At 35.6% G+C, this 14213-nt stretch overlaps 1 protein-coding gene across 1 annotated transcript in view; it reads left to right on the top strand.

Annotated features, from left to right (window-relative positions):
• LOC118737995 (DNA polymerase alpha subunit B) overlaps positions 1-14213 on the top strand; it is a 209448-nt gene that overhangs the window by 184319 nt on the left and 10916 nt on the right. Inside the window, exon 3 of the mRNA XM_036468849.1 lies at positions 9372-9448. Coding sequence (XP_036324742.1) covers positions 9372-9448 — 77 coding nt within the window. The remainder of the gene's footprint in view (positions 1-9371; positions 9449-14213) is intronic.

The raw sequence follows: 14213 nt of genomic DNA, 5'->3' as shown, positions 1-14213 counted from the left end.
AAAGGGTTGTTTTACTGATTATTTTTTCGATTACTATACATTACATTTCCCCACTGGGATGAGTTCAACTCAGGTAGAAACAAGCTCTTTATTTTATAAATATTGACGCCAGAATGTGATGGGGACTTTTACTTGATAAAAATATTGATAAAAGTTCTTTACAAATAGTTCATCAAGAAAACACAGAGTTGGGCGGATAATATTAATACAAATGTATAGTGCCATTTTCAATAAAATGAATATTTAAATTCTGTTATATAAATCAAATAGGTAAAAACCCGGCTTATTCAATTGAAAAAATTCTGTTTACTCAGTATTCTCAAAATACAGATTTCAAAAAACCGCCTAAAAAATATTCAAAAAAAAACCTGTTTAACCCGGTTTGGAAAAACCGAGTCAATCACCCTAGTACTTGGTTGATATTTATATCGTGTTGTAAGAAGTTTACGGTTACCTAATTGTTTATTGTACGCTTTCATGTTAATTTTGCACGTCAGTCAAACACTGTGGAATAGCAAAAACGTTTCAAATTTACTTATTTCGTCATCAAACCGAGGTCGACGACCTACTTTCGCGATATCTGAAACAGTTACGTATTCAAGAATTGATTATTTGAGGAAATATTTCCAAAATTGTTATTTATTATGGCCATTCGGTGTGCCTGCCTACCTACATATGTACATAAATATGTAAATATGTATGTGCTCTTAAGTTTAGGCCCTAACCCTTACATATTTCGCGTTGAGAAAAGTAAGAAAATATGTACACTGAAGTTCAAATATGTCTATGAATGTATAAAATTTACGAAAGGTTTAGTAACAAATTATCGAAATTGTGTGAAATTAAAAATTACCTAATTACGTATAAACAGCCGCAAAATAATTCCTGGTCGCCAGTATTCTTTCGATCAATTTTGAGAACTCGTCCACTAACTCTAGAGCACTAAGAAATTCCTTTAATTTGTTCATCATGAATCCATCGAAAGAAAATATCTACATAAATTAAAATTCCTTCCTTTTGTGATATTAGCACCTGCCGTGTTAATCACAAATTTCGAATCTTCCAATTCATTTCTCGAATTCCACCACAATCAGTACTTAATACGGAAGCTTATATTAAGTTACCAATAAGACTAGCCTTTGTTATTGACTTTTTAGCCAATTACCAATAAAATGCAAATATTTGTACTCGTACACAGTGGCAACAAATCGATGCGTTCACAAGCTTATCTAAATATTTTCTTGAGCTGCACCTCATTTATGATATGCTCTAGTGAAATATACAGACTTATGTACCAATGTTTAAGGAATGTTTGTACACATGCAAATACGTACGATTGTTCACATGTATGTACGCTAAGCGACAAATGAAAGTGTGCACCTTGTTCTTATATAATATTCACAATTATTTTATTGAAACATTTATTGCATTAGTTTTAAATTTTTTATGAAAATATAGTTCATTATATAATATAAACCATATGAGTCAAAGTTGAACACAAAAGTTCATAAAATTTTCATCAAAATTTTCAACTTTTTATTCAGAATTTCTAGAAAATTTTCGAGTGTGCACTTTTGTAACCCATTCAATTCTAGTCTAATGAAGTGCAAGTTTCAAACGGCTAAGAAAATCCCGTTGATTTTTAAAACTTTTTTTTTTGGTGACGTATTTTTTGCATTTTTTTTCATATAAGCATGAATTTCTTATGAAATAAAATGCTCCTGTTAGCAACAAAAAATCAACGCCAGTTTTTGCAAATTTCACTTGCTTTTGTATTAAAAGTCTCCAAAAACAAACTCTCAAAAATCAACGCCATTTTTAGCCGGTTGAAACTTGCACTTCATTAGACTAAAAATGAAACTGCATACTGGAAAATTTTCTAGAAATTCTAAATAAAAAGTTGAAAATTTTGATGAAATTTGTATGACTTTTTGTGAACTTTATATAAGTGCGAAACTTGGATTTATATGGTTTAAATTATACAATAAACTATATTTTCATAAAAAATTAATGCAAAAAAAAATTCAGGAAAATAATTGTAAATATTATATTACAACAAGATGTACTCTTTCATTTGTCGCCAAGTGTATATGCTTACTAACTCACCGCCAGTATAGTAGGCCTATGCATAATATAATTGTCAATTGCTACGAATGGCGACATCCGCATGCTGTCGCGCATTTCCCACAATGGCTGCTAAGTACTTTCCGTTGCGCCACGCACTAACAAAGAGCAAATGATAAGGAGTCAATTGAATGCAGTATACATACGTAGTTGTACTATATTCATACATACCCACATAAATACATACATATGAGCAACTACAATACCATCGACAAATGCACCAACCGTAACTTCCTAAACATATTTGTATAAGCAGCAAACATACTTACATATGTGAATGCACACCTAACTACCATTGACGCTTGAGATTCCACCTGTTCGACTGTCACCTGTGCTGCTGTTAACCGCCTGCCAGATTACTAAGCGTTAGATAAAAGTAAAACAAATTTCTTGAATTCTTAAAATAAAATTAAATAAAACAAAGCCTAGTAAGTAAATTTTTGCACTACGCGCTAAGCGTTGTAAATATGTATGTTGAGTCGTAAAAAGCAGTGGTGCTTCAATACATATGTATGCACACGATTGTTTCCGCTAAATTTACACGTATCGTGCAACAGCGGGAACTTAGTTTAGGGAAAAGTGTATGAGGTTGGCAAGCGGATAGTTGGAACAGTAGCGATTGCAAAGGTGCGGATTTTTCTTCTGTTGCTGGTAGCTTTTATTGTAAGTTTATGTTGTAATGCATATACATTAGGGTGGTCCAAAATAAGTAAAACATCGAAAAAATATACCCAAAGTTTGCCATGTATTTTATATTGAAAAAATAACGTAGAAACGGTATTGAATCTTGAAAATCAATATTTTTCGATCGGAAAACTCTGGTTCTCTTCAGGGTACTTCCAATAACAAGACCAAATTGTTTATTTAACCATTTTTTAATACTAAAGATTTTTTATTTACACCCCCATTTCATTTTCTGGTTTTGGCGGACCTATAAAATATAGTTACTATCAAAAAATTATGAATTATATAATTGGATATTATTATCGGCAATCTCCTGAAGAAGAGAAGCATAGTTTTCCGATCAAAAAGTATGGATTTTCAAGAATTCTATACCATTTCTACGAAAATTTGTTTTTCCCATAGAAAATACATGGAAAACTTTGAGCGACCGCTAAATAATTTTTTATTTCAAAATGAAAAATAGCGATATATTTTTTCGGTATAGAATTGTTCTAGGGGTGAGAGTATAAAAATTCCGACTTTATTTTTTCACGTACATTTCTCTACCACCTTAATATACATATGTATTTAGTTGCTTGTTGTAGTCATTAACTCACTGCGTATGCTGGTAGTTCTAGTTACAATTGGAATTTCCTCTTTGTTTTAAAAGTCTTGGTTTGTTTTTCCGCTTGAGCCTTTTATTTTCTAATAATAAAATTTCCTACTTCAAGCACTATTGTAGTGATCAGTTAAATTGATAGGCCAGTAGGGAAGAGAGCCCGGAAAAATAGATACCAAGTGAACACAAATATCAAATTCTTGGAATACTTATATAAAATTCTAGCTCATAATTCAAAATATTTATTTAGCAATCAATAATATTGTTCATCCCTAGTACACTTGCTCAAGCGTGGTATTTTTATGCACTTTACTACTATGTCGATAACGTCGAAAAAGCTCGTACAGTTCGTCATTCCATATTCGTCCATCGACCGGGGCTCTGACTCATATGTAGAAAGTAGAGGTGGGCGCGGGATAGCGGGACCCGCGGGACCCTCGGTACTGATTTAAAATTGACCGGAATGGGCGGCATCGGGAAGATCTGTAAAAATATGGCGGGCGGGATCGGACCAAAATCCTTTACCGACACTCCCGATAAAACCGCAACCTCCGCAAATTCACAAAATCATAATTAAAAACGATGTTTGAAATATGCACTTTTAATGTTTCATTGAGACGAAAACGCACAGCAGAGCAAAACAAAATAATCGGAGGATGCCAGATCTTTTATTATTATTTAAAATTAATTTGAAAGACAAGCACATTTCTGTCAACCTTCGATCGGTTTGCGAACCATGCCACACGTTGAAATCTCAATCGATGTTTCAATTTGTTGTCCGTTTGTAGCCTGGTTTAGAGATAGATATCGGAACCCATGGGACCCGCGGTACAATTTTAAAAAATGTGACTTAAAAATCGAATTTCGGGATGGTCGGGATCGGGATTAAATATTTAGTTCCGTGCCCATCTCTAGTAGAAAGGTTCTCTTGAAAGCCCGCAAAGCCTTCCAATCTTCTGTAGACATTGTCCTTGTGTGAGCCAATTAAAAGGATAGACCTGAGGAGGCATTGGTACGTAATATTTGTTCGCCAAGTAAGAGTTCTACTTTTCAATTGCCTACTGAGCTCAAAGTAACACTTGTTGGTAGGAGTTATTCTTCGCTTGATATTCAGGCTGACATTATTGGTGTTTTTGTTACTGGATCTACTGCTAGCCAAAGTACTTCACTATCTCAAAAATGCTGCTGCCAACAGTGGCACGAGTCCCAATACACGAAGACGTCTTACTTGTTGCCAGGACCAATCTCTTTTGCCCCGTTCTACACATAATTTGGAAGGTACTGCGCTGATGTAATTTCATCTGTATTCGCTAGCAACATAGACCTCTAGCTGTATATTTTGCCCCTTCGTATTGACAACTCGCCTACATAAGATTTAAGAAGTCGCATGAAAGTGAATACCACACTAGAGGTCCTTCACAATTTCGACGAGCCTAAAAGTTATACTAAACGTCACGCTATATTATTTTGCGAGGATACAAAACTTAGATATTACGTTCATATACATTATGTACCACCTGAAAGCCGTTGGGAGCGTCATCTCTACAAGAACTAGCCGCAATCTTAAAACAATCGTTTTTTTTTATAGAACCTTCGCTCTAAATTTCTGCCAGCCAATGTCTCAAGCTCTTCGAAGTCAAGACTTTCTGTATCTGTTATCTTTTTCATAAAAAGGCGCATTTCTTCCCTTCGCTTGTCCTGGTATCGCTCAAACGAAGCATCGCCATTACCTGCAGTTGGTCGTTTTGGATGCATACTTCCTGCAGATGTGTCGACGTTCGTAGTAATTGGAATGGACGTAAAGATTGCTCGAAGTATATCGATAGTGATTAATTGGGTTTTTGATGATGGAACATCCAAGTGGCTTTATGTTTGTTTCGATGCTGGTAGCTATTAACTACCATGCTTCGTGCTACGGCGGGGGTATTGGCATGAAGGCTAAATTCTCCGACTGTTGAACTGAATATACCTTATCTGCCCACTCTAGCGACAAAGCCGCCAAGCGCGCATAAAAGCATTCATTCTCCTAAGTTGGGTCGGGCGAGCAAGTTAAGCTGATATTGTTGAACTTAAGGTTAATGCGAATCAACATGTGGGAGGTCACTATCCGAGGCTTGGGAAGTCTGTTCGTTGTAAAGGCTTTTTTAAGTTGCCGGCCCCAATTTCAGCGCACAACTCCTTGCGAGGAGGTGTTCCACGCTCCACAGGTTTGTTCCCGCATCTCGCACATAGAGGCTGCTCACGTTGTCCAGAGTGCGCGAACGGTGACGCAAGCGTCGGAATTGAGTATAGTTGCGCAGCTGTAACTTCATACCCAGAAGAACGACCATACCCCATTGCACTCTCTTGAAGAATTGTTCTCTTAAATCTTAAAGCAACCTCATGAGGTCATGGTTAACGCTTCTGCCCCATATATATTTATTAGAGCAAGCATGGTGAGAGACTTGTTGACATGATTCTGCATTTAAAAGCATTCATGTGAGGATTGCAAATGATCTTTATTGTTGTTTACTGGGTGTAAATTTGAAGATGTATTTATATTTACATACATACATATGTGTCCCTCAAGCATATCTATGGATTTTACATTTACATACATACATATGTGTCCCTCAAGCATATCTATAGACATTCATATGTTTATATTTACATATGTACTTATACGCATGAGTATGCTCCATTTACAATCATGTGCGGGAGCAAATATCTTTAAATCTATGTAGCCATTTTCACAAATCCGAAATAAAAAAAACTTAAGACACACTTGCACCGGTCGCAATTCAGAGCAATGACGATGACAATTGTAACGATGGTGGTACCCAAAGTTTAGGCCAACACGGCATCACTTCTTACATACATGCATTTGTGCGTACAGTCACAGCAGCACCATCGCACCAGCAGCAGCATTGAAGGCAGTAGCAGTCAAAGTGCTATGGTCCGTCCCAAGTATGCACTAGCAAACCACAGCTGGTCGGTCTTCAACACGTTGCTGTTGGTTACTGGCAGGTGATGCCAATCAGAGCTACAGCCACCAAAAGGCGAAAAGTCCAGGTCTTCTTGCTACACACACCTCAAGCGCATGCGTGTGTGTTCATCATGCATACATACATAGTTAGTATGTACTAGGGCACTCATTCCCGGACACTTTTACATGTCCCGAAATCCCGGGATTACAACTCCAGGATGCCGAAATTTTTAATAGTTTTTTATAGAGTGGCAGTGATTTTGAAAACGAGGAAATGAATTCGCGTTCATTTGAGGGGAAAAACGAGTAATAGAGAACACCAAACTTGGGTTCAAAGTGAACTTGAGTCATTTGCACGCAGAAGTAAAATTCAGAACCTGCCACAATAATTGTATTTGTTCAAACATTTTGTGTAAGAGCTGTGCCAAAATGAAAAATCTGGTAGCAATTGAAAACGTTTTACCTTGTTGGCGTGGTTTTGTATAAAATGAATTTCTGTAAATATGAGTAACTGTTTATTGCAATTAATATAGATATTTTAGAATACTATAAAAATATATATTTCTTTTTACGTTAAATTGCTGACTCTTTTACTAAGAAGCATTATGCTGCGCGTAAGATCAAATGTAGCAACAATGAATCTGTGTGGTTTCATTTTTTGAATGCTGAGAACGGTCAGCCTACTACAAAATGCAAAAATTGTTATAAAATACAAAAATCCGGAAAAATTCTGAGATCCCGGGTTAAAAAATTTACGCAATCTGAAATCCCGGGTTTGTTAAAGTTGTTCGGGATTGAATGCCTTAGTATGTACAAACTGAATATCCGCAGCAACAACAAGTGCGTCCGCTCCTTTATGGGCTACACTGTTCATTTATTCCATTTTTTCATGTACATACATACATACATGTGTACTAGTACACTTTTTTTAAGTTTATTTAACTCTACTTTTTTAGTAGTTTTGTTTACTCGTATTTTACGGCAAGACAGTAAAATTTTGCGCGCGAACAACAGTAATCACCACTACTGCTATTGCCACACTACCCACTCGATAGTTGCTCCGCTGTACTGTCATGTTGCTGCAACATATCGATCTCCATATTGGTGTTTGTTTATGATTCGCTCGTTTGTAGGCCTTTGTTGTTTTTTCGTTTTACTTAACTTGTGAGTTGCTTAGTTGGTTACTTGGTAGTACTTGTTCGTTTGCTTGCTTAGTGGGTTCTGTTTTATTTATTAATTTGTTGTTTTGCTTTTTTTCTCCATGGATTCTCAGTCCGTTTGCAAGTAGTAACTGCAAGACACGAGTATGTTTAATTTAATCTACGAGTATCTCTCACACTTGGGCTCCGGCGACATGTAGTTTTGGCCATTTCATTAAATTTTCAATTGATATTTTGTACTGTTAAAAGTTAATGGCTTCCTTTGGGTTTCATTAGCAGATTTATACGCGCTCGCAAGTTGTATGGGTGTAAGTGCAGGTAAACGGTTAACATGTGCGTTTATGAATCGGCAAATTGACATCTGAAAGTTATGATTTACTGCTGTGTATTTAACAGTAATTTAAGGAGTGGAACAATTAATCTACAATAGGAGTGGAGTTATAATTTATTTGCTTTTTTTGTTTTCGTCTATGGGTATATCAAGATATTTGTCGCATACGATTTATTAAGGAGCCATAAGTTCCGGCGGCTAAGAACGTAATATTTTTAGGTACTTAGTAAAGATATTACATATAATATTTGTAAAATTGAATTGAAACCCCTAATTTTGTGCAGACAAAGGCCTGCAGAAACTACTCTGTCAGATTCGCTTGGCTTGAATGTAGAGACAATAAAAAATATGTAAGAATTTTTGCGGAAAACATTTTTACAAGAATTTTGATTGATTTTATCTTCGCAAATTAGGAAATCAAGTCGCAAATTTCATAACCATTTTAATTATAAACCTGTCTAAAAATATTTCTGAGTAAAGTGTTGAAAACAGCTCTCGTGTACATACATATCGTCACCTGAAATGCAAAATAACGTAACAACATCGTCACTGAAATGGAAAATTCGTGACCAATTTGTATTTGTTGTTTTTTTTTTTTATAAAACGATGTGGGGAGTTGTAATTCAATGAAATCCATCATAGCAATCGAAAAGCGAATTTTGAATTTCAGGTGACGATATGTACCTACATATGTATTAGGGTGGTAATTTTTTTATATTTTCCACCCACCTCAGCAGAATATCGGAAATAAGGTGAACCGTAATTTTTATTCTGAAATTGCCATAAAATCGTTAAAAATAAATATTTTTTATCTAATAAAAATATTACCCTTCCAAAATCTTCTACCAATAAAATTATGATGCATATTTAGCTTTAAAATTTTATAGTTTTTTCATAGCATCTCTATCTCTTTTTAAAGAAAAAACTTAGTTTTTTATGTTTTCGAACCCGCAACACACACATTTTGGAAAAAATATTTAGTTAGTAAAATTTTAGAGTTGAATTTAGATCATAATTCTACTGTTGGAAGATTTGTGATGTTGTGTGATTTTATTTGTAATGCTTTTGTAGCAATTCTACAAAAAATGTATTTTCCCTTTATAAAATATGTTTATGGAAAACTTCAAAGCCCTGGCGGCATGGTCATATATTAACCGATCTCTAAATAAAAAATACGGGTCGCCTTATCTCCAATTTTCTATAAATCGAGAAAATTTTTAAAAAACTGACCACCCTAATACATGCATATGTATGTATGTATGTGTGTGCATATACAAATATCGTTTTTCTATCGAAGAACTAATCACCTTATTCTTACTTTAGCCATACTCTGAAGCAGCTGCAATTCTGCATATTTTATCTTTTTACTCATAAATAAATAGCGAATATCCTGTACTAATGCTAGTACTAATACATAAGTGTCTATCTACATACCTATTGCAAGCTCCTTGTTTGTATTTGGAATCATATTCTAAAGTTATTGTTTCCTCTTTAATTTTATGCTTTCAGGCTAAAAACGCTTTGGTAAGAACACCTGCTCGCCACGGTGATGCTCTACTCTTCAGTCCAGCCAGTTATTCGCCAATGTAAGTAAGCAATGCTATAAACATTAAATATAGTGCAAGCGTACATACATTTATAACGATGATTTGATTCATATGTATGTATATTAAGACCGTTCAATTTATTTATTACTGCCTGGTAGTAAAGTATACATTAGGGTGGTCCTTAAATGTGGAAAGAAAATTTTTACATCCGATTTCCTAAGTCTCAACCCCTTTTTCGATGCTATTATAGTCGAAGATATCATATATAAATTTCGGTCCCGATTTAAGTCGGTCAAGGCGTGTCGCACAGGGGTCAAACTTCAGATTAACCTATGAAAACGTCGTAACTGACTCCAATCGGGACCAAAATTTATATGTGATATCCTCGACTTTAGTAGTATCGATTTTGGGTATTAGATAAAAAAAAAACTTCATTTTAATTTTTTGAGTGGCCATATAGGAATCCCAACTTTTCCCCCCGCGGGACACGCCTTAAGCGTCTCCTATCGGACCAAAATTTATATGCGATATCTGTGGCCCAGGTATTGCCGATTGAAGGGGTGAGACTGAAAAACCCCGTTCATTTGATTTTTTAAGGATCATCCTAGTATAAATATATACACACGCACAAGTTTTAAAAAGTCTACATACAACTACATTCAAACTTGCCAGGAAAGTCTCCTAGATACTTGGGACATTATTACTTAGGTAATTTTGTTATATGGTGTGATATCCAAAACACAAACGTTTTTGAGATATTCGATTTTAAAGATCATTTAAAAAATCATCAATAAAAAAAAAAATTGCTTAGACGTTCACTTTTTTTAAGTATTAGTTCAAGGGTCCGATTTTTTCGGGTTTTTGTTAAAGAGTATGTCAATTAATAGAAATCACGTGTACCAAGCCAAAATGGCTGCTTGGTAAAGTTTTCAATTTACGAGTTTTCACTAAATTTTTCACTAAAAATTCACTTAACATTTAAAAAAATAAAATAAAATTTTAGTGGAACTATACTGTAAATTATAAAAAAGCATGTCTTTAGGAGGACCAAGAATCCTTTGCATTAGCAACAAGAGTTTACGGGGTGTGCATACCCCGCGCTGTTGACTTTGAGTAGCTAGAGTTATACTTCCACGGCTTAGACTTTGTTGCTGCTTTTTCTATTTTTCCTAACAAACAAATCGTGTTGGGAAATGCTTTGAGGGCTGCCTGGCTGCCGCAGAAGAAAAATTTCATCAAGCGGTGTATGTCGACGTCAGACAAAGGTGCGCTTACACAATTTTGCGATCTTTGTAAGCATACTTAACCCCTTTCCTTCCTTTGGCCATCTGAATAGTAAATTTGTATAACATAAACATTGGGCCAAAGCAGACCAAACATACGGGGTTTCTAAATAATTCGAGTGAAGCGCCATCTGTTCCGTCCATTTTTTATAGAAGCATTGCTTATTGCGAAATGAATGTGCATTATAAATTTCAACTAGATCGTACAATAGATACAGATTTTCTAAATAACTCGACTCCAGCCATGGGCGTAGCCAGGTAGGGGCAGGGGGGTGCTCGAGCCCTCCCCCCTAACTTTCAAATTTTCCTTATATATATATAAAATAGTACCCTGAAATGCCAGCTTAATAGGGTCGAGCGCTCCCCCTCCCCCCCCTAAATTTCATTCTGGCTACGCCGATGACTCCAGCGCCACCTAACTTTACTGAGTTACAGTATTCCGACTCCGAACGGCGATTGTATTTTTATGAGAAGCTGTTTTTCATGGCAGAAATACACTCGGAGGTTTGCCATTGCCTGCCGAGGGACGACCGCTGTTAAGAAAAAACCTTTTTTCTAAATTTTTTGCGATGTTGCTTTGACCAGGGTTTGAACCCAGGCGTTGCGGAGTGGAAGCGCGGACTGCTTACCACTACACCACAGCGGCCGATAATCAATCAATTTAATTGAATTAATAATAATAATAATAGATTGGCGCTTACACATATGTTAATGTTTCGCTAAGCTTCTCCTCCGATTTGTGGTGTGCGCCTTGATGTTGTCACAAATTTAAACTTCCTTAAACCCCTTTAGTTTGATACCCATTTCGTAATATTTAATTTATCTTACCACTTTCATTTAATTAATTTTTTTAAACAAAAATATTTTCTACTTTAAGCCTTCTAAACCTCTTTCTTTTGACGCCCATATTGTAATATCTACCTAATCTCATTAATTCACTTACACTGAGATTTTCAAACAGGTGGCGACTCTCTAAATTTGTTTTGGTTTTAAACCAGGTGCAATCCCGTATTCATCGGACTAAAACTGGTAAAACTGTCAAAAAATAAAAATTCACTCAGATCGAGAGAGTAAAATTGAAAAGTACGGGATTGCTTTCTAGTAAAAAATGGTAACTGCTGTCAACTTCAATATAACCTCCAAATTTTGGTTGTGAATTTTTTCTTATTTTGTATGTAAACACACTCAGCTCACACATGTACATAAGTAACCAAAAATACTTTCAAATTCATTAGAATCCACTTAAGGAGGTAAATAAATACTTGTCAACACGAATTAGCAGAGTGCACTTTTCTCTTGTTTACAATTTGGTTGCCAAACACACTACAGCTGATCGTTTGACACATTTACCAGAATTTACCAGCAAAAAATCTTCGGACTAAAACTGGTAACTTGTGACAGAGAGAGAGGACCTTATTTGCTCTCTTTTTTGTCCCCTCAATAGTCAGAGAACCGAGTACGCGATCGATTTCCAGTCAAATCTGACTGATTCTGTTTATTTCTGACTAGTCCGGGCTCCTATAGCGAACAAACCCAAAAAAAATTATTCAAACCGGTCCAGCCATTTTCGAGTTTTAGCTGAACTAACGGACAGCGATTCATTGTTATATTTAAGCTTATATAGATTTTGACAAGTCTTGTTGCAAATAAATTGGCGGCCGCTGTGGTTTAGTGGTTAGCAGTGCGCGCTACCATTCCGCACAAACAAATTTTTCCTAATAGCGGTCACCCCTCGCAGGCAATGGCAAACCTTCCGAGTGTATTTGTGCCTTGTAAAACAGCTTCTTATAAAAAAATACAATCGTCGTTCGACGTCGTTTGGCGTAAAACTGTAGGTCCGCCTCCCCTTCGTGTGAGAACATCACAATCGGGGGAGACGCTCGGACAACCGCTAACATACTGTGTAAGCGCCAATCTATTATTATTCTTGTTGCAAATAAATTAACTATATTTCTTGTTATCACAAACAAACCATAAATCTAACTCCAATATCAACATAAAACACCTCGGGTTATCATGAAATATATGATATTGCAACATGCAATTGCGATATTTTTTAGCTGTTGTATCAACATACATGCATATATACGTACATATTTAGATACCTGTGCATATATAGCATATACGCTCTTAAAAACTGGCATACATAGATACTTATATGTATGTATATGTCCTGGGTACATATCGCACATGTTCCGCAAAATTGTATTGATTCAAAATTTGTACTTTTTTAATATGTCGAGCCTCAACCGCCAAAATAACGTAAGCGATATTTTTTCCAAATTTTCTTTTTGATGCAGAAATGAGTCCAGATGCTCTAAGAATAGTTCTGCATCAAAAAGGACATTTTGAAAAAAATGTCGCTTACGTTATTTTGGCGGTTAGGGCACGATGTATTATATCGAGGTATGTATTTTAATTTTGCTGTGATTTTGAAGGAGTCCATATGCTAGGAATGCAAACAGATTTATATGTATGTAAATTTAACTCTCTAAAAACGCTCAGCCGAAGTCACTTGGGCAGTTACAGAGCCAAAGGAGAAGAAGAGTAAAACGCCGAACCAATAATTTACCTTAATTGTTACCAAAAACTACACGAATCTGAAGTCCGTGTTGCTCCATCACGTCTAGATTTTTTCCTAACCTCAAAAAACACCTCGGATTTTCTCTGTCACGTAAAATTCGAGATGTTTTTTCGTGTTCAGCGACCCCAAAAACATATGATAGACTAGGTTTGGTCAAAGGAGCCTTTCATCTATTTTTTTTTGTGGACCTGTGGCTCAGAATTAATTACACAGGCCTGCGAAATTTAACTAATATTACTTTTTACTGAAAGTATTTAGCATTTGTAAAAAAAACGCGAGAATTTATTTATAAAAATTAATTTATTTTTAATTTATACCTGATCTTGGTTTTATGAGGTGCGTTGGTGTAAAATAAATGTACGTGTTTTATAAGTTTACACGTTTAGATGAATACCCCTATTATCTATCATGAACCGCTTAATAAGTGTTCGAATGATTATGAGCCGATAAATCGGATAACCAGAGAGTTGAGTAGGCGAATGTTAAGCGCCATTCTAGAAAATTGTTCTGAGTCCAGGGCACAGCATTGAAAACTATTATTTTGATATTTTAATGACTCTTCGATATCTTCTTGGTCCAGGGCTTGTTCCAACGCGTAAATCAAAAAACAGGAAAAAGGCAAATAAATTTTGCTGTTTTTCCGTTTTTAAACTTTTATATTTTTTTTTTAATTTACTCCCATTCTCCCTCAAGTTGCTACTCACGCTTCTGGGAATCGCGAAAAACTACGCTGCCGCTGTGTAACACTGATCGCCATCGTAAACGTCATCCCGTAGATTGCACCAACCGGCCAGCCACTGCATCTTGAGTTGCCTTCAGCCTAACTTCTGGTTTACAAATACTCGTACTTAAAAAATACAACAGACATATATAAATAAATAAACATACCCAACAAACATTGGAAAACAAATTTCAAACATTTGGCTGTCGGAATTTA

Source organism: Rhagoletis pomonella, unplaced genomic scaffold (genome assembly GCF_013731165.1).
Source record: "Rhagoletis pomonella isolate Grant_MI unplaced genomic scaffold, Rhpom_1.0 Rhpom_scaffold_00004, whole genome shotgun sequence".
In the NCBI taxonomy this organism is placed as follows: Eukaryota; Metazoa; Arthropoda; class Insecta; order Diptera; family Tephritidae; genus Rhagoletis; species Rhagoletis pomonella.
The sequence above is the reverse complement of the archived record's forward strand: the minus strand, read 5'-3'. Positions and strand labels throughout refer to the sequence as shown.